The sequence below is a fragment of the Bidens hawaiensis genome, unplaced genomic scaffold (assembly GCF_021521415.1).
Source record: "Bidens hawaiensis isolate Kalapana, Puna unplaced genomic scaffold, B.hawaiensis_p1.1 tig00012182_1, whole genome shotgun sequence".
Taxonomy (NCBI): domain Eukaryota; kingdom Viridiplantae; phylum Streptophyta; class Magnoliopsida; order Asterales; family Asteraceae; genus Bidens; species Bidens hawaiensis.
The window spans coordinates 21,603-43,387 of record NW_027491980.1 but is presented as its reverse complement, the minus strand read 5'-3'; the positions used below and the strand labels follow the sequence as shown (position 1 = coordinate 43,387).

Sequence of the window (21,785 nt, the reverse complement as noted above, 5' to 3'; positions counted from 1 at the left end):
ATATTGTTTAATAAAATCGTGACTCATGTCCTACATATTGGTTTTATTAATCCCAACTATTGTCTTTTGGTCACTGTCGGTACCAACTAATAAATTGGCTAATGACAGTCCCAACTTTTAAAGTATTTGTTTCTAATGGTTCGCAACTAACAAAATCCTAATGCCATTAGTTTCAGGTCATCGGAAAATCATTTTTGGCCGAAAAAGTCAAATTTGTTGCCGGAAAGCACCACCCGAACACCGCAACCACCACCAATTGACTCACCGTCAACCAACTACCACCACTCGAGCACAATCAACCGATTCCGACGATGGTTATAGGGTTTCCGGCAACCTCAATAATCGGGGCTTTTACTAGAAAAAGGTTCCTAAAGGTCCGATACGAAGTTGCCAAGATGTTTGGGACGAAAATATTGAGTTTTCGGGAAAAAGTTTGAGTTTTCCGACAAAAAACATTTTTCCGGCGACCTGAAACTAACGACGCTAGAATTCTGTTAGTCGTGAACTGTTAGGAACAAATACATTAAAAGTTGGGACCGGGAGCAGCCAATTCGTTAGTTGGGACCGGCAGTGACCAAAAGACGATAATTAGGATTAATAAAAACCAATACACATTTATTTAATTATTTATTGTTACCTATATATGTGTATATATATATATATATATATTATTAGCCAAAAGGGTTGCGACATGGCTTGCTGCTCGGTTATTTAACATTGTTGTTTGTTTTTAACGAAATCCAAATTTTTCATTTTCAAAAAGGAAAATTATATATAAAAAAAAGATGTTTATTATGTAATAATTTATTATTATACTAATAAAAATATTATATTTATAGCTGTTGTCTGTGCTTCATTCAAACTCCAGATGTAGAAAACTATTAACAAAACTACTTCCAAGAACCAAACCCTCAATTTGCATATTTATTTATTACATTACACACTCAACACACACAGTTGTTGGGTATCTTTGAAACCACTAAAGGTTCAATCTTGATTTGTTCAAGACTTAGTAACTTTTTGTTATGCTATGTTATCATTAACTTGTTACTGAGCTCCAAGAAAAGTGGGTTTGAATTATTATTGGGTTATTAATGTGTGCACACCACCTGTTCGACTAAATGTCTGTGAGAGATTATTCAGAAGAAAACACAAATCTTATTTATTAGAGTTGTTGTGTGAAGTATGTCTTCTGAAGTTGACCAGGAAGAGTCAAGATCTTTGGCTTTGACTCCAACATGGTCTGTGGCTACTGTTTTGACTGTCTTTGTTGTTGTTTCGTTGATTGTCGAGAGGTCGATTCATCGGTTAAGCAATGTAAGTGTTGTGTTCTTCATTCTAATGTGATATATGCTTGTATTGTTTAATTTGGTGCCTACTGAGAATTTAGGGGTGTGCACTGTTCAGTTTGGGCTAAAACCGAACCAAAAACTGAAACTTTAGTTTTTAAATTTTTGAAGACGGTTTGGTTTCGGTTTGGGTTCGGTTCTGCATTTGAGCTTGAAAATTCTGGGCTTAAATCATCTTGTTTATTGATAACTATTTTATTATTATACATTTGGGCTAAAATATATGAGTTACATATTTATCAAAAGTTCTTATAAATTACATAAAATAAAAACTGAAAATGTATAAATTCGGTTCGGTTTTTTTTTTTGGTTTTTATTACATGCAAAACCATAACCGAACTGTAAACGTGGTTTTTACAAAAACATAAAACCAAACCGTCAGTTTTTGTTTTGTTTGGTTTTTTCGGTTCCCGATCGGTTTTTCAGTTTCATGCACACCTTTAATTGAGATAATGAATGAACGATATGTGATTTATCCAAGTGTATGCAATAATTTGTTTTTGTTAATATTTATGCAAGCCAATTTGTTACTATTATGCTGCAATAGTTATAGGTTTTAAATGTTCCTGACAATTTAATTTGACATGCCAGTGGTTGAAGAAAACAAACCGCAAGCCGTTGCTTGCTGCTGTGGAGAAAATGAAAGAAGGTATTCCAGTATACAAAACCTATTTAAGAAATGTAACTGCTTCATAGTTATGTTTTTTTTTAATTTAAGAAATGTTAATGATTCATATGTTTTGGTTGTTTGTGTGCAGAGTTGATGCTTCTTGGCTTCTTATCCCTCCTTCTAACAGCTACTTCTAGTATTATATCAAACATTTGTATCCCCTCAAAATTCTACAATAGCGCATTTGCTCCATGTACTCGATCCGAGGTTGATGAAGAAATGGAGAATAATGATAATAAGCGGAAACTTTTTATGAGTTTCGTGTATCCTCATAGGAGAGTGTTGAATGTATTGAATCAGAACACGTGTAAGAAGGTAGGTCACAATAATTTACAATCGGTACTTCATGTATTATGTTTTTTTAAACCCTTTAATATATTTTTGTTGCCATTTTTAATATACAGGATTACGAGCCGTTTGTATCATATGAAGGCCTTGAGCAACTCCACCGCTTTATTTTTGTCATGGCAATAACTCACGTGTCGTACAGCTGCTTAACAATGCTTCTTGCTGTAGTGAAGGTTACATACTTATTATTATTATTATGATTATGATTATTATTATTATTATTATTATTATATACTTGATAATTATATAAAGATAACATAATATGAAAATATTTATTTGTTGTAAATTTGTAATCTCTCCAGATTCATAGTTGGAGGAGATGGGAGGATGAGGCTCAAGTGGACCGACATGATGTGCTAACCGGTATTATATACTTATCATTTTTAAATTTAACGATGGTATCATGTATACAATTAATATATATTTTAATGCAGAAATATCAAGAAATGAGCTATTTAAGAGACAATCAACAATGGCCAAATTCCACTCATCAAATCCGTTAGTTAGGAATGGATTTTTAACTTGGATGGTAGGTACATTCTCTCCTATTTTTGCATAGTTAGCTTTAATCTTTCTATGTGGATGATAATATTTTATTATATAATTTGCTATACAGATATGTTTCTTTCGGAAATTTGGGCGTTCGGTTGTTCGTGCAGATTACCTAACTCTGCGTAAAGCGTTCATCATGGTATGCCAAATTTCGACAAAAGCAATTAATATTGTTGTACAGTTGCTGAGGTCCCCTTTACAGCTAGATATCACCCTATATCTACTTGGAAAATATTTATGTTTTTTAAAAATTTATTGCACTAGCAATAAGTTGGGGAGTAAATTATCCAAGCCACTTGTGAGCTTCTCAAGACCAGCTCGCTAAAAGCTCAGATCGTGACAAGCTTATACGAGCACGGACCTAAAAACAAGCTCATTTAATTAGTGGGCCCGAGCTGAGCTTCACTTATCGAGCCCGTGTAGACTCTCGAGCCTAAATGAGCCCACTGTTTATATAATTTTTATTTAATGTATTAAATATATATACACACACAATAATAAATATATTTTATAAACTTATGATAAAATAACTACACACACACACACGCACATATATATATGATGATTATGAATATAGTTATAAATGTATATAAATCAACATAAGATAAAATTTATAATTATAAAATAGTTATAAACGTGTATAAATTAATTAATAAAATAACTAATAAATAATAAACAAGCGGAGCTGGAGCTTTAGAAGTACAGCTCGAAACGAACCGAGCTTGAGCTCTCAGCCTCTCGTAAGTTAAATGAGCAGAGCTTGAGCTCTCAGCCTCTCGTAAGTTAAATGAGCCGAGCTCGAGCTCTCAGCCTCTTGTAAGTTAAATGAGGCAAGCTTGAGCTGAGATTAGCTTGGCTCGTTTACACCCCTAGCCATAATGCATTGTTAGTTGGTTAACATGAATAACGAGTCTGAACATCAATGGTCAACCTTATATGATATGTAATATGGGCAATTAAATTTGTTGTACCTTCAGATTATTATTCACAGTGGTTTATTTTTCTTATTCATGACAGAACCATCACCTCACATCAAAATATGATTTTCACAGTTATATGATTCGTTCTATGGAAGAAGAGTTTCAAAGAATAGTTGGAGTCAGGTAATGTATTTTCTTTCTTGCTATTTTTATTCACACATGTTAATTTTATACATAAATTTAACATAAATACCATTACTGTTCGAAAGTTGATTTTTTTTGTTTGTTTGTTCGGTTTCTTGCAGTGGCCCGCTTTGGGGGTTTGTGGTTGCTTTTATGCTGTTTAATATAAAAGGTACGTGATGTGAACTAATTATGTATAAAACCAGCGTTGGAAAAACAAATCTTGATTGATTATCATGCATATCTTGCAGGATCAAATCTTTATTTCTGGATTGCCATTATTCCTATTACTGTACGTACTCGATTTTCTTATCTTATTAACATTGTGGCTAGCTTTAGATTATAGTTCTGATTGCATATGTATACATTCAGCTTGTTTTACTTGTGGGGGCAAAATTACAACATGTTATTGCTACTTTGGCTCTAGAGAGTGCTCAAATTACTCAATATTTTAGTGAAACGAGATTAAAGCCTCGAGATGAACTCTTTTGGTTTAAAAAGCCAGAGTTATTGCTCTCTTTAATCCATTTCATTCTTTTCCAGGTCAGCATCACCTTTTCATTGTTTCAAATTTGTTTTCATTAATCCAAAATCTTTAGATAATTTGGTTGTCTAACTTGAAATAAACTTATGTGCAGAACGCGTTTGAGCTAGCTTCGTTCTTTTGGTTCTGGGTAATTTCAGTTACTTGATTTCTTAGCCATGTTTGATGTTTAAACTTGAGTTGTATAAACTTTTTTGTTTTTGTTGTTGCAGTGGCAATTTGGCTATAATTCTTGTTTTATCAAGAACCACACAGTCGTGTATATACGGTTGATTTTGGGGTACGTGTTTGTTTACATTCAGTTTCACCAGATTTTATACGTGTTGGTTAAAAGTAGCAAAATGGGCTGATCGGGTTGGGTGGTGGGTCAAAACAGGATATCGCTCACTTTTATTATGTGTTATAGGTTTATGGGCCAGTTCTTATGCAGCTATAGCACCTTACCGCTTTATGCACTCGTTACCCAGGTATAATTTCCGACCAAAAATTTTAAAAAAACATTTACACACACACATATATTAGGGTAAGGATCCTAAGAGAACCCTTTGCAAATTGAGAACTTTGAGAATCATTTTAGACCACTAAAAAAAACCTCTAAAAACATATTTAAAAAATTATAAAACAAAAAAAAACGAAAATTTTAAAAAAGTAAAAAAACCAAAATTCTTATATTTCATTCCGGTTTCATAAAAAAAACAAACACACAAATTTTTTTTTTTAATTAATTCGTATTATACCTATACACATGTGTATAATTTTATTTAATCTCTAGCTACGTAATATACACATATGTACATTATCATTTACCTTAAGTTATACATGTATGTATAATAAAAAAACATGTGTGTAAATATATGTACATATTATACATATATGCATAATTTAGCTAAACTGAGAATTTTTTTTTTCGTTTTTTTATGAACCGGGATGATAAATAAGATTTTTTTTTTACTTTTTTTATTTTTGTGTTTTTTTTTTGTTTTATGATTTTTTTTTATTTTTGGGTTTTTTGTGGTCCAAAATGGTTCTCATAGTTCTCAATTCCCAAAAAGTTCTCACATGATCCTAATCCTATATATATGTGTGTGTGTGTGTGTGTGTGCACAAAATTCGTTTACGTATAGAACCTACTCATGTAGGGAAATTATTAAACTTTAAAATTCCATATGAACAAACTAGTTTGATGCCTTTTTATCTACATAGCATACATATTGGTCTTTAAGAAGTACTACACTTTAAAAGCATGAATCATTTATCAAATAAAAAAATTACACGATTTAGTACTGCTATTGCGAGGACCGTATAACATGTGTACATTTCACTTCAACAAACAATGTAAATTTGAAAAACAAATGTTTATTTGTCTCTTCTCACTCTTTCTTTATTTTATATCCTCTATCCTAACTTTTTATAAAATATATATAAAAATGTGGGGGAAGGTTCATGTACATTTTAATCTTAACATGAGAACGTAGGAAATAATACCAATTTATAAAAAAATGAGAACGTAAGAAACAATATCAACTACAATACCAATCTACATAAGCAATGATTTATAAAAACAAAAAAAAAACCTAAAAATTACAACCAAAGAATCAAAATCAAGAAAAAAAATTAATAACAACAAATACCAACATATACTTATAACAGCAAAAAAATCTAATAATAACAAAATATAAATAAGCAAATACTTATAACGTCTCATAATCGAAAATTAGCAAATACGAACAAACAATAACAGCAAACACCTATAAAAATAAACTTAATAATAACACCAAATTGGTTCTCACTGTTTTCATGTTAAGAATAAAATGTATTTAACATATGCATGCAAAGACTATTAATATTGTAAATTTTTAGAATCAGTCGTTGAAATCTACAAGCCTTCTGGATGATTTAATATATATAGCAAATAGTATGCAATTTAATACGGCATTGGTAGTTCTCAGCATATTATTGGTTTTGAAATGAACACCCGTCTATATTATGTGTGTGTATGCAGATGGGTACAAATTACAAGGCTGCACTAATTCCACAAAGAATAAGAGATACAATCCATGGATGGGGAAAGGAAGCCCGAAGAAGGAGAAGGCGGTTAGGAATATATAATGACGACTCAACGATTCACACCGATACAAGCACCGTCGTATCTGTAGAAGAATTTGACCACCACGAGCTCGATAGTCCACAAGCCGGGCTAGCACCCGGTCAGGTTATTGACATCGAGCTGCAGCCGCATAGTGGTCCAATGACGGATGGTTCAAGGTCCCCGCTTGTGGCTAATGAAAACTCGAGCCGGGCTGGTACGCCTCTGCTTAGACCGTGTGCATCCGTGTGTTCTTCGGCTTCACCAAGTTTTGTGCCGGAAGTTTTTATGAGGTCAGCGTCGTTGCCAGCTCAGCGGGAATGAAGGTGAAGATAGGTGGTTTTTAACTTTTTATAGTTACTTTTGCATGTTAATATGTTGAGGTGGTATATAAGAAATTGTGACAGTTAAAATGTAGAATAATATTTACAGTTTCATGTTAAGTTTTTAGCACAAGAAGTTAAGTAACCACATAAGATTGAAACTTTCCTTGCTCAAAAAGGAAATATGCAATCTTGAGTAAGGAAAGACACAATCTTGAGTGCTCTTTTGCATTATTTTGTCTAGTTGGTTGTTTGGACTTTACAACTCACTGTGGACCCATGTGTTGGGTACATGAAGTGATGAGTCTAGTCATTCTAAACTAATTAACCCCCCCCCCCCCCACCGGTGTCGTACAACTTTCTTGTATGTTAGGCACCGTACTTTTCAATTTTGGAAGTCTCTGTTGTTCCACTCTGGCCAGACTATGTTGTCTTAACCGAGCTCACGTTAGCTTCATAGTTTGGTTGGGTGTTTCCTCGGAAAACCATACCGTCGGTTGCTACTTGATAGTCGTTGTGTAGTCACAAGAGCATAACTCTCTAACGTAACAAACGGGTGAAAACTTGGGTGGGTTCGAGATCCAAACTGACAACCTTGCAAGGTTTAGCTCAACACTGCATTTTTGAGTTTTTTATTTAAGGGTTTGGAAAAGAAAAGATAAGAAAAATTTTCTTTTTTCATTCTTGAGTTTTTTTTTTAAGAAAAGAAAGAGAATGAAAAGAAAAAATAGAGTTTTTTTCCTCCAAAACTTTATGTGAATGAAAAGTTTATAGCCATGTATAATATTAATAATTTATCGTATCTTTTCCTTGCTATCTAACTCAAGAATGAGGACATATTTGTAAAGTTACGATTTTTTTTTCCTATCTTTTCCTTCCTATCTAACTCAAGAATGTTTAGCACTTTCTTTTCTTTTATTTTAACTCGAGAATTCCTTTTAGTATATAATTTCACTTCCTTTCTTCCCCTATCCAATCTTATCATTTTTTTTTCTTTGTATTTTAAACCCGAGAATGCAGTGCAAATCTTTCATTGCTAATATCCACATATATTGACACAAGTGGGGATCAAACTTAGGTCTCCACTAGAAAATCCAAGCCCTCCTACCACTAAGCCATAATGAAAGATACACAATAATAATTTCTTTCTTAGCGATCATTTTTTAATTTATGTGTAATTTATTTTTATGTATAGCATTCCCAACCCATCCCCTAAAATTATGTGAGGAGGGCTTGTAAATTATAGGGTGGGGTTGTGAGTGTAAATTATAGGGTGGAGAGAGAAAAGGTAGTGATATTTTGTAAATTTGGGGAAAATGTAGTGATTTTTTTGTAAATTATAGGGTGGAGAGAGAAACTGTAATGAAAAATGTATAAAAAAATATTATTTGATTAAACAGGAGAGAGAAATATAGTGTTTTTTAGTGTAATTATATGATATATATGGATATAGGGATAGGAAACAGAATTAGAATGCTCTAATATACAAAAAGTGATTATGATACTGAACACATTCAAATATTTACATTGCTGAAAATCATATTCAAAACTTTAAGGGTACTTCTATTACTTTAGATAAAGTTAATAGAAACAATAGCCGGTGTTAATACTTAGGTCGTACGATATGACTCATTTGAGCAAGGGAAAAGGTTCTATGTAAAGTCGTGGACAAAGGGTCATGCAAATGAGCCCTTTGAACACCACACCACCCCCAAATGACCATGCATGACGGGATGGGAATGGCCTTGGTCATGGTCATGCTCGTCCTTTGAAGGATGGTGGAAGTCCATCTAATGAGATTTTTTTGTTTTTGTTTTTTTTTTCTTTTCTTTTTCATTTTTAATATTATTAAGTAATATAACAGTGAAGAATGACGTAGAATGAGGGAAATGAACCATACATGAGTTGAGTGGTTAGGTTAAATGATGGAGAAAATACTAAGTTGGCACTGATGTAGCACATACGTGACGAATTATGGAAATTGAGGAGAATGAACGATAATACATGGTCTTATAAGATGGTTTTAAATGACAAGAAAGTAAAACTTTACTATCTTGGACAAGTAATTGAAATCGATAATTTAACTAAACCACGTAAAAAATTACAGTTAATTCTTCTATATCAATTACGAGAATCTACTTCTCTCACATAATATTGGTCTATGCACATTTTTGTTTTCTTTATTGGTACATATAGAGTATAGACGTAGTACAAACACAATAGCTTACACTATCAGATACACTTTACTCATACACGACGCTAACCTCTCATCTTTTGATATGACAATTTTCTCTTTATATGGATACGTTTACGGAGCCGAAAAAGGCTTGGGTCCTCAATACTAGCTATTTATATTCATAAGATGTTCACTCGAAGCATTTGAGAGCAATTACTGCTCATTTGGCGTGAGCTCTATAGTCTATGGTCTGGGCCTCCCTCCTCACTCGGGTCCATCTCACGCTTCTTCGAATGCTAATGTTAGCTAAAATTTTTATTTTGTTTTTTTGGTTCTCTATTTTACATATATTCTAATGACGTTAATTTATTTTAGGGTTTTAACTTTTCTTCCTTTTTTGAAACTCTGAAAACTTTAATTTTTTTTCATGATTTAACACCTAATACTCGCAATTTAATTTTGTTGTTTTTTTATTGATCCATGTTTACATAATACAAACACAATAGCATAAAGTATTAAGTATTAATAAATATGGGTCAAGTTATTTTATAAAGGGAGACAAAAATGAGAATGATGCGAATAATTTGTAGTAAAAAAATCTCTCAAAAAAATAATGAAAAAATAATTAAAAAAAATCATAACTCAAAATTTAATTAAAAAAACGAAAAAAGTAAAAACACAAAAGTGTTTCCACCGTCTTTCTCATTTTAAAAAAAAAAAGCATAGTGTTGAGGAAAAAAGATCATTGTGTATTTTTGTTTATAATTGTGTTTTGTGTTTATTTTCGTTATTGATTATGTGTTTTTTTACTTTGACATTTTATCTGATTTTCTTAATATTATGTTATATTACTCAACATTGTGTTATATTTGCGATCTATTGTGTCTTTTTTTATTTATCATTGTGTTTTTGTTTGTTTTCGTCATTATGTCTTTTCGTTGTTTTTTTAATGGGAATGAATGCTTGTTTTCGTCATTATGTCTTTTCGTCGTTTTTTTAATGGGAATGACATGGGAAACATTTTAGTCTTTTGATTTTTTTTCGTTCTTTTATTAATATTTTAAGCTGTGATTTTTTAATTATATTTTTAAAGGCTTTTCTTTGTCACAAGTTCTATTCATACTTCCCATTTAACCTCATATACAACACTGACCCATCATCTCTCTTTAACATATGATAATCTTTCTTCAAAACATTATTTTTTATAATTAATAAAGAAAAATAAAACCTTCATTAATAAATTACCTATGGTTTACGAACCTAATGCAATACACGAACCCTTAAAAAGCACTAACCTACGGCGTTGGCACAAGCTCTTGACTAAAGTGGTCGTTAACTCAATGGTCTACACCTTCCCTCCTCACCCGTAAGACGTAACTTCAACCCCCCCCCCCCCCACACCAACACACAAAAAATCTCTTTCAATGCTTACGTCAGCTTAAATTTCAATTTTCAATCATTCAATCAATCAATCATGCCCAATAAAATCCCACCGACAGCAAAGCTATAAGTAGAGTCTGGGGAGGGTGGGATGTAGGCACACCGTACCTCTATCCAAAGGAATAAAGAGGTGGCTTCCAGAGAGACCCTCGGCTCTAAGTGCATGTATATGAAGCAAAATAAAGGAAATCAAAGTTTAACAGTTATATAAAAACTACTACTAATTATAATAATATTAATAATAAGATCACAGTTTGACAGCTATATAAAAGCTAATAATAATTATAATAATAATAATAATAATATATGTAAGGGAAATACCATTATGGTATGTGACCTAAATAAGTTAAGTTTAAGCCCTAAGGTATTAAATTCTCTCTAAAATTCCTTAACTTTAATTCTACTTCTCCACGAATTCCTATCCTCAACCATGTCCTCGGAGAGGTTTAGGTCTATTAAATCATGCCTAATCCTCTCATCCCAAGTCAATTTCGGTCGTCCTCTACCCTCCTCCCCTCTATAGTAATGTTTTCTACGGATTTAACAGGATTCGTCGTCTGTCTTCTCTTTACATGTCCAAACCATCTCAATCTCCACTCTCTTATCTTGTCTGCTATGTTCGCCACCCCTAATCTCTCGCGAAACACAACGTTTCTTATTCGGTCTAGCCTTGTGTGCCCACACATCCAACGTAGCATTCTCATTTCTGCTACCTCCATCTTCCGCACTTGTGCCTTCTTGATGGCCCAACAATCTGTTCCATATAGCATTGCAGGTCTAACTGCCACCCTATAGAATTTTCCCTTTAGTTTAGTCGGGAAACTCTTGTCGCACAATATACCTGTGGCTGCTTTCCATCTACACCATCCTACCTGAACTCGGTGGGTCACATCACTGTCTAATTCCCCATCGCTCTGTACAAATGATCCTAAATACTTGAACTTCGTTACCTGCGGGACCACCTGCCCTTCAATTGTGATCTGTGCGTCTTCATTGTCGTTTATCCCACCAAAATCACAGTGGAGGTACTCCGTCTTAGATCGGCTAATCTTTAAACCTTTTGTCTCTAAGGTTGTTCGCCACTCCTCAAGCCTCATGTTTAGATCTTGTTTTTTCTCAGCAAGTAACACAATATCATCTGCGAACATCATGCACCACGGGAGAGTCCCCTGAATCGACTTTGACAACTCATCCAAGACTACTGCAAAAAGAAACGGGCTCAACGCTGACCCCTGGTGAAGACCTACCTCTACAGGAAAGAAATCAGTATCCCCCACTGGCGCACGGACACTTGTTTCACTCCTGGTATACATATCCATAATTATCTCTATGTATTTCCTGGGCACTCTTCTACCCTCCAAGCACTCCCAGAGCACCTGTCGTGGCACACTGTCGTAGGCCTTTTCTAGGTCAATAAACACCATATGTAGATCACGCTTCTTCTCCCTATACTTTTCCATTAATCTTCTTATAAGGTGTATTGCCTCTGTGGTGGAACGCCCCGGCATGAAGCCAAATTGGTTGACCGTAACCTGAGTTTCTCGTCTAAGTCTAACCTCGATCACTCTTTCCCATAGCTTCATAGTATGACTTAGTAGTTTGATTTCTCGGTAGTTACCACAACATTGGGCGTCTCCTTTGTTCTTATAGATAGGAACTACAACGCTGCTCCTCCACTGGTCTGGCATCTTCCCTGATTTGAGAATACTATTGAACAGAGTAGTTAACCACATGACTCCTTCCTCCCCCAGACACTTCCACACCTCGATGGGTATGTTGTCTGGGCCAACCGCCTTAGACCTTCCCATCCTCCTAAGTGCATCCTTCACCTCTTCTCGTGTGATCCGTCGACAGTAGCAGTTATTCGATTGTTGTCGTTGAAAGTTTGTGTTGTCATGTTCTTCTTGGTAAGCTCTCCCATTGTTAAAAAGATTGTAGAAGTAGGTTTGCCATCTTAGCTTGATGTCCTGCTCCTTGACCAGTACATGCCCATCTGTATCCTTTATGAACTTCACCGGTCCTAGATCTTGCCTTCTACGCTCCCTGGCTTTGGCAATCTTAAACATAGCATGTTCCCCCTCTTTTGTTTATAGACTTTCATACATCCGTTTAAAGGCCGCCTTCTTTGCTTCCGCCACTGCCTTCTTCGCCTCTATCTTGGCCGTTTTGTAGTTGTCCCTCAATTCCACTCGCTCCTCCTCATTCGTGCACCTCATTAGCTCCCTAAAACATCCTTGTTTGTCCCTTATCTTGTCTTGCACTGCGTCATTCCACCACCAAGACTCCTTATGCCTACTTGTCTTTCCTGTTGTGACCCCGAGAGTCTCCTTTGCTACTTGGATGATCTTTGTCTCCATAGCTTCCCATATATGAGTTGAGTCCCCATTTAGTCGAGCCCGCGTATGCAGTATGAGTTTATCCTTAAACAGTAGGAGATTTTCGTCCTTCAACTTTCCCCATCGAATTCTCGGTGTACCTTTCTTCTCTCGAACAGTCAGCTTATTTCTGAAGGCTATATCTGTCACTAGTAGTCGATGTTGAGTCACAACTGCCTCCCCGGGTATGACTTTGCAGTCCTTCCACCAACGTCGGTCTCCTTGCCTCGTCAAAAGGTAGTCAATTTGCGTGTCGCGTCCGCCACTGCTAAAAGTGATTAAATGAGAATCTTGTTTCCTAAAATAAGAATTTATAATACCTAGGTCATGTGCCACCGCAAACTCTAGAAGATCTGTTCCGGTCTCATTCCTATCACCAAAACCGAAACCCCCATGTACGGCTTGAAAACCATCGTTAGCCTTACCAATGTGTCCATTAAAATCACCTCCTATGCAAATCCTCTCCCCCCTAGGAATGCCCCCTACCACTGCGTCTAGGAAATCCCAAAATTCTCTCTTTTCCTGGTCCCCTAGGCCTACATGAGGCGCGTAGGCGGAGACTACTGCCACTACTTCCTCTCCTAGTACTAATTTCAACACCATAATCCTGTCATTATGTCTTATCACCTCCACCACACTAGTGTGTATTTCCTTAGCCACTAGAAACCCCACTCCATTCCTAGCTCCATCAGACCCCGAGTACCACAACTTATACCCATTACACTCAGCCCCTCTATGTCCTTTCCACTTAGTCTCCTGGAGGCATGCTATCTGAACCCTACGTCTTTTAAGCACATCTACCAATTCTAGCAACTTACCATTTAATGTTCCTACATTCCAAGAAGCCAAACGCAATATACGCTCCCTATTTTTACTCTTTCCTACACCCCTCGTTTCAGGACATGGTCTCAAGTAATAGTCATGGTTCCTACGCTCTATGGTTGCAACTAATCACACAAACACAAGCAATAGAACACCAAATCAATAATAATAATAATAATAATAGTAACAAAAACTAATAATAATAATAATAGTGTGTAGCAATAACAATAATAGTCAAGAGATCTTAAAATGAAAATATACTCCAAAGATCCGGATCACGTATGTTCTAATGATAATAATAATAATACTAATAATAATAATAATAGTGAGAAATGAACGAGTATACCGTGAAGATGATGAAGGCAGATACAGCTCAACGGCAGCCAGGTTACAAGAAGCTCACTCTTTTGCTTCAGCGTCGTGGCGGCAGCTTGTGTTAATGCGGAATAAGAAGAGCAGCCAGCAGCTTGCGAAAGGCCGGCAGCGTGAGAACGGTGTGTTGAATAAGCAGAGCAGCCAGCAGCGTCGTGTGGTAAACTGTACGGAAGTCAAAATCGGTTGCAACAGAATAACGGAACAGCGAAAACAGACGAAAACAGAGAGAGAATGAAGCGGAATAAGCAGTTGGAGTAATAGATCTGAATGCTTTAATTGTCGGTGAAGTAAGAAATAAGAAATGAGAAGAAGAATAAAGGTGTGGTTTCTGAAACACTAGAAACAGCGAAAACTAATTTCAATTTTGACATTTTAATTTAGCTTATTTCACGGTTTTACTTTTCTTTCTTATTTAAAACTTCAAAAACATTAATTTTTTTTCAGAATTTAAAACACCATAACGTCTCCGCAATCAATACAATTAATAATAATAATAGAAGCTCCTAACAACTAAGAATTTGAGCTAGCCCGCAAAGGTTGTCAAATTGAACTCCGAGTCCACCCGAGCTTTCGTCCCACAGTGTGTTACACCATATAATTTTGCTCTTGTGGTAGAACGACTATCAAGTGGCAGCCGACAATATGGTTTCCCGAATAAACACCCAAACCAAACTCTAAAAGCCAGCGTGAGTTTGGTTAAGAAAACGGTCTCACCATAAGATAACATGACTCTCTGAACCCCTATAAATAGGTAGCTCCCCATCTTGTCACACTTTGATCACCTTCATTTCTCGGAAACTTCTCTCGGAAGAAAAATAAGAAAGAAAGAAGTGTGTGTCCTTTCTTCATAAACAACCACCACCACCACCACCGCCGTTCGCCGTCACCGTTACCGTTAACGTTACCGCCGCTAGTAAAAACAAACTCTGCAACTGAACAACAACCGGTTACCGAACAAACGCCGCCTGCATTATTATTATTATCTCTAACGCGATGTATGTAGATCAATTAAACGTTATCAGTTTGTTTATTTGTTGATCGTATTTCGTTTATGCTTCACCGATCGTGTTTAATTTACTGTAATTGTTTATTTATTGATCGTACATTCACCTGCGATGCTGATTTTGCCCTAGGCTACTAATTTTCGGGTTGATGTACGGCTTTTGTTCGTAGAGAATAATAATAATAATTATTATTATTATTATTATAATTATTATTATTATTATTATTATTATTATTATTATATATGAAAATGAAGAGCAGCAGTAGGCGTTGAGTGTTAATACTCAGGTTAAGATAAACATAGATCAATGAAACATCATCAGTTTGTTTATTTATCGATCGTACTTCGTTTATGCTTCACCAATCGTGTTTAGTTTACTGTAATTGTTGTGTGCATTGATTTCTGATGACGATTTGCCCTAGGTTACTGATAATTAATTAGAGATTAGATATAATAATAATAATAATAATAATAATAATAATAATAATAAATTGATGAGCAGTAGTAGGTGTTGAGTACTCAATTAAAGAGAAATATAGATAAATTACAGTTAATTGGAGTTTTTATTGAGTGAATTTAACCACAAGATAAAGTGGATTTTAAAATGTGATTGTTTTTGTAGGTGTTCATAAGGTATAGTATAAGTTTTTCTACTCAGTTTGTTTATTTATCGATTGTACTTTGTTTATGGTTCACCGATCGTGTTTAATTTACTGTAATTGTTATGTACATTGATTTCTGATGATGATTTTGCCCTAGGTTACTAATTTTTTGCTGATTTTGCCCTAGGTTACTGATAATTAATTAGAGATTGGAGATGATAATAATAATAATAATAATTATAATGATAATAATAATAAATTGATGAGCAGTAGTAGGTGTTGAGTACTCAGTTAAAGAGGAATATAGATAAATGACAGTTAATTAGAGTTTAAAGTAAAGTGGATTGTAAAATGTAAGTGTTTTTGTAGGTGTTCATAAGGTATAATATATGTTTTTCTACTCAGTTTGTTTGTTTATAGGCCGTACTTCGTTTATGCTTCATTAGAGATTGGAGATAATAATAATAATAATAATAATAATAATAATAATAATAATAAATTGATGTGCAGTAGTAGGTGTTGAGTACTCAGTTAAAGAGGAATATAGATAAATTACAGTTAATTAGAGTTTAAAGTAAAGTGGATTGTAAAATGTGAGTGTTTTTGTAGGTGTTCATAAGGTATAATATAAGTTTTTTTACTCAGTTTGTTTGTTTATAGGCCGTCTTTTGGCCTATTTTATTAGATTTAATTCCAAGTCCACTCCACATTTAAAATCGTTGGCCCAAACACATTCCAGACCCTAACTGTTCGCTTAGATATGTTTGTTCGTGTTCGTGTACCTATATTTATATATGTTCATTTATGTTCGTTTATCTTTATTCAGTTTTGTTCATTTATATTCGTTAACTGTTCGCTTAGATATTTGCCCAAAATCGAAAAATCCTGCAATCGGTCATCCACTTAACCCTAAATGGCATCTTCAGCAGCAACTCTAAAACTGAAAGTGCCCGTAACTACAATCGGACCTTAATTGTATATAGATCATGTTTATATCATGTTTTGAATCTCCCTGCAAAATCCGATATTTTTCCACATTAACTGCATAGCTAATTAATCAAATCAACCCTAAGTCCCTAACCCAATAATTAATATGTTTTGACTGGCTTTAGAATGCCCAATTTGTTAGCCCAAACCCTAACCCTATGTCAATGATATAATACACATAAAAAAATAATAATAAAAATAAAAAATAATAAAAATTGCACCTTTATGAAGCTGAAGCATGGGGCTTTTAAACCTACCATTAGCCCTAAACCATCCAGCTTCAAGCAACCTCTTCGGCTCCTCATCCGCCACCGGCGTAGCCAATCTCGAACGTTTCAACGGCGGCGTAGGCGTTCTGCAATCGTCTTCGTCGTTAGCAACATCAAGAGAGAAGAATTCGGTAGCGTCAGTTTCCGGCAACGGCGTTGAGATTGTGGTTATCGGAATGTGATTACGAAGCACCAGGTAATCTTCGTTGTCACCGATCGTGTTTAATTTACTGTAATTGTTGTGTACATTGATTTCTGATGATGATTTTGCCCTAGGTTACTACTTTTAGGGTTGATGTACGTCTTTTGTTCGTAGAGATCATTATAATAATAATAGTAATATAAAAAAAAAGATGAGCTGTAGTAGGTGTTGAGTGTTGAATACTCATGCTAAGATACAAATATATAAATTACAGTCACTTAAGAGTTTTTATTGAGTGAATGTAGCCGCAAGATAAAGTGGATTGTAAAATGTGAGTGCTTTTGTAGGTGTTTGACTGCTCATAAAGTATAGTACAAGTTTTTATACTCATGAATCTTGATTTTTCTTTTTTTAATCGTTAGTGATGAGTTGCAGGGCTAACTGCTGAGGCTCGTATCGGTCCCAAATTGGAGATTATAAGAGAATATAATAAATTGATGAGCAGTTGTAGGTGTTGAGTACTCAGTTAAAGACAGATATAGATAAATTTCAGTTAATCAGAGTTCTTATTGTGTGAATTTAACTACAAGATAAAGTGCATTGTAAAATGTGAGTGTTTTTGTTGGTGTTTGACTGTTCATAAAGTGTAATATAAGTTTTTGTACTCTTGATTTTGTCATGTCGAAGTTATATCTTTTGTTATCAGTTTAGTAGAATTTTCGACGTTATATTTTTGTTAAGTGTTAGTGATGATTTTGCTCTAGGTAACTTTACTACTCTAGTGCTGTTTTTTGTGTTTGCTTAGACGTAAGACGATCTAGCAGCTCTGTATCATCATATTTGAAATTTTAGGGTTGAGGATTGTCTTTATTGAGTCCCAAGTTAGAGATTATAAAGAGAATAATAATGAACTGATGAGCAGTAATAGGTTTGGGATACACGATTTCAGATAAGCATTGATAAATTACAGTTAATCAAGTAGGATTTATTAAGGGAATATAATAAGTGGATGAGCAGTACTAAGTGTTGAATACTCAAATTGATATAAACATATATAAATTACAGTTAATCAGAGTTTTCATTGTGTGAATTTTACCACAAGTTAAAGTTGATTGTAAAATGTGAGTGCTTTTGTAGGTGATCTTAAAGTATAACATAAGTTTTTTTGCTCTTGTTTTTCTTATTCAAGTAGGAGATTTTGATTTTCTGTTTTTTGTTAACCGTTAGTGATGATGTTTGTTCATTTTTGTGTGCGTAAGGACGATAATTAAAGGGCTTTCTTCGAATTTGAACCTTTCCAATACCGATGATAAGAACCTAGAAATTCTGATCGAAGCTTTTGGATCAATGATATCTCCCGAAGAAATGGCATCTGCCTATAGCCAAGCAGGCTATGATGTACACAAAGCAAGTGATATACTGTACACTATGTTGGGAAGCTCTTCCAACAGTAGTACACATGTATCAACAGATGGTTTTACTAGAGCACCTGCACCATCAGTTGGTGCAACTGTGGGTAAAGTTTCTGGAACAAATGGTGCTGGCCTTGCAAGACCAAGAGGTTTAACTAATGAACCTGCAACAGTTCATTCTAGATATAAACCAAGAACCTCTGGTGCATCATTGGGTACAGTTTCTGGCGTAATCGGTGCAGATTACGGGAGGGTTAAGGCTAAAACTAAAAGAACTGGTGAAACTACAAAACCAGTGAAGTTGTTTTCAAATGAGATTCCTGTTTCTCAAATATGGGTTGAGAAACCACAACCTGTTAAGAATGTACCAACTGAAACTATTAACGCGGATACTGTGTCGTTTTTGTATGAGATGCTTGGAGATGGCTTTAATTTAGGCATTGATGACATTAGAGGAGTTCTTGGTAAGAACTTAATCATTCATTTTTCTATTATAAGCTTCAGTTGTTTATGTACTAATGGCTGCATATTGATATTGCAGGTGGTTGTGGCTATGATGTCCAAGAGGTTAGTTTTCTCTATTATTTCCATGCATATCATTTTTGGTTCAATGCTTATATTCTTTGTTTGTGAATCAACATTCTTGTTTTATTATTTTACTTGTTGCAGACTATGGAGAGACTGATGAACATGTCAGCTCCCAGTGTGGATTTGGGAAGTGGTACTTCAAGCTCGGTTGACCAAACAGTAAGATATATTAAAAGGAATTTAACAGCATGATATATTTAGTTATAACATCATTACCAACTCATATTCTTACATTGTTTCGTCTATGTATAAACAAGTCTACGGATACTCATGAAGACCTGAGCGTTAACTTTGAAGAGAAAGTACAGATCAGTGATCCATCCAGAAGGTTAATATTAAGCTTCCACTTTCGGCTTCTTTTTTGGTATTTCAAGTTTTAACCAAAATGTGAATCATATTTCTTTTACAGGTCAAATGTTGAAAAAGAGATCTTGAGCAGCCTGTATCGTGGTCCTCAAATATCTGAAGTGGCACACGAAACAGTCCGTCCAAAAAGGCAACCTAGGACTAGAAAATACGGTCTGGTAACTGCACCTCTAGAAGACAGGGCTTTAGAGCTTAAAACTCCTATCGTAAAGAAGGAAGTTAATGAGAATGGTACGACATTTTTACATATAATTTCAAAATGTTATTCCTATTAATAGTTTTGACAGTTAAATATAATCTTTATGCTTGCTTTTAGATGAATAGGAAATGAAGAGGTTGAGGATAACTATGAGACCTTGAGGGAAGCTGTAATGGAACACTGGATTACAATGAAACAATATTATAGAGCCGTAAGCAGGATGCCTTATTATTTACATATTTCAGTTTTTGTATTGTATATTGCATTTATGATCGGCCGTATGTGACAACAGGCTGCTGATGCATATGCCAAGGGTGACGATGAGCGTTCACATAAGCTCATTGAACAGGTAAGAATTTTTAGTTTTTTGAGTTGTTTTATTGTCTTCAATGTTAATTATTCAAAAGCAACAAAGTTTGTTTTACGTTTATTTGTTTGGTTGGTATATTTTTGGTTATGCAGGGACACTTTTACATGGCTAAGGCTCGAGAGGCAGATGAAAAATCTACCAAATTACTCACACAAAACAGGTTTATAGATTATTTTCAAATTACTTAATGATGAAAAAGCAAAAGGCTGTTTAATTACTTATTGGGTGGAAATGTAAAATTTGAAAGCGATTTTATGATTTTGGTTGTAGTGATGATGGGGAAGTGATTTCCATCAATCTAAAAGATTATGATCCAAAGGATGCGATACATCTATTGAAAACTCAATTGAAATCTATGTCGGGCATACCATGTAAGTTGTCGTTTTTGTTTTATAGCTTTATTCATATTTTTAGAAAGCTTAAATGAATTCTGTTTGGTGCAGCCATTCATTATCTGAAAGTCATGGTTGGGGCCAATGATGACAAGAACAAACGTAAACGTCTGGTAAGAATTCTGCGATTCTTATTAATTCCACTCGCATGAATAATCTGTTTTGGTCGTTTTGCTTTTTCATTATTTATTTATATTTTGTGTGAATGTATGCAGATACGCAAACTACTAGAGAGGGATGCGATAAATTGGACCGAAGAAGAAGATGGGCAGGTGATGTCTATTCGGATTGATGTCATCAATCCGACCCGTTTAAGTTTTAACAAGGCTGAGTGTGTTGCTTATTGATAACTAGCATCTTAGATAACTTTGCTAAATCTCGTAACTTATTTTTGTTTGGAAACGTCGATGCTTGTTGTGTTTGTTTGAAGGCATCTATTAATGCTATTAGGCTTTTATGAAGTATTTTGGTGGCATTGGTGTCACTTTAGAATATGTGACAAACCCACGAATCGTATCGTGTCATGATTATTTGGGGGTTGACATGAACACAGCATGCCTCGTGTGATTCGATTTTTTTACTTTTGCATGTGGGAAATAAAAAATAAAATTTATATAAAGCAGTTACATTTAAATTATAAAACTTGATTTCTATATTTTTTTAAGTTTCAGATTTTATCATAAAATGCTTAAAACCATTTTAAGCTATAACATATACAAACATCTAAAAGGAAATAGACAGGTTAACATGTGAACCTGTCAACCTGAACCCGGGCCTTTTAAGTTTAATGTGTTTGCGGGTTTGTTTGAATCCTGTTTGTACTAAACACAACCTAGTTTCTAATTCAAAAATTAAAACTCGTTGCATGTGTGACCACACTTGCGGATCTGTTATATACGCTCTATCGGTCTCTTTTGGCCTTAAAAAAACACCTAGGGCTAGACGTGCACAAAAAAAACCGGTTCCGGAACCTAACTGGTGGAACCGAACCGGAACCGGTTCCAGTTCCAACCCGGTTGGTACAATACCCGGTTTGGGTATTTTTGTACCCGAAAATCGTACCCGGTTCTCATATTTGTATGTTAGTATCAGTTCCAACCCGGTTCCTACCCGGTTCTTAATTGTAACCGGTTCGGTTCGTACCCGGAAAAACCGGTTCCGGCGGGTTTTTTTTTTGAAGAGTCAAACAAAAGTCAAAGAAGCCGTTGGAACCGGTTCCAACGGTAATATAGCCGTTGGAACCGGTTTTTTAGCCACCAATTAGCCGTTGGAACCGGTTCCAACGGTAATAT

At 34.8% G+C, this 21,785-nt stretch overlaps 2 protein-coding genes across 2 annotated transcripts; both read left to right on the top strand.

The window, feature by feature from the left end:
- The first annotated feature begins 1,096 nt into the window (after window positions 1-1,096).
- Window positions 1,097-7,191, top strand: LOC143540202 (MLO-like protein 11). The gene is made up of 15 exons (XM_077033325.1): window positions 1,097-1,317; window positions 1,941-1,998; window positions 2,108-2,334; window positions 2,424-2,540; window positions 2,670-2,730; window positions 2,802-2,896; window positions 2,984-3,058; window positions 3,937-4,022; window positions 4,145-4,194; window positions 4,274-4,314; window positions 4,395-4,565; window positions 4,661-4,696; window positions 4,779-4,846; window positions 4,973-5,033; window positions 6,569-7,191. Exons 1-15 carry the CDS (start codon window positions 1,186-1,188, stop codon window positions 6,974-6,976), a joined length of 1,686 nt encoding a protein of 561 aa, XP_076889440.1. The 5' UTR covers window positions 1,097-1,185; the 3' UTR covers window positions 6,977-7,191.
- An 11,005-nt stretch (window positions 7,192-18,196) lies between these two features.
- LOC143540201 (putative nuclear RNA export factor SDE5) lies at window positions 18,197-20,867 on the top strand. Its single transcript, XM_077033324.1, has 11 exons — window positions 18,197-19,042; window positions 19,120-19,145; window positions 19,248-19,325; window positions 19,424-19,494; window positions 19,576-19,763; window positions 19,857-19,942; window positions 20,024-20,080; window positions 20,194-20,261; window positions 20,372-20,472; window positions 20,545-20,606; window positions 20,709-20,867. The coding sequence occupies exons 1-11, from the start codon at window positions 18,514-18,516 to the stop codon at window positions 20,838-20,840; spliced, it is 1,398 nt and encodes a 465-aa protein (XP_076889439.1). The 5' UTR covers window positions 18,197-18,513; the 3' UTR covers window positions 20,841-20,867.
- Window positions 20,868-21,785: the final 918 nt, after the last annotated feature.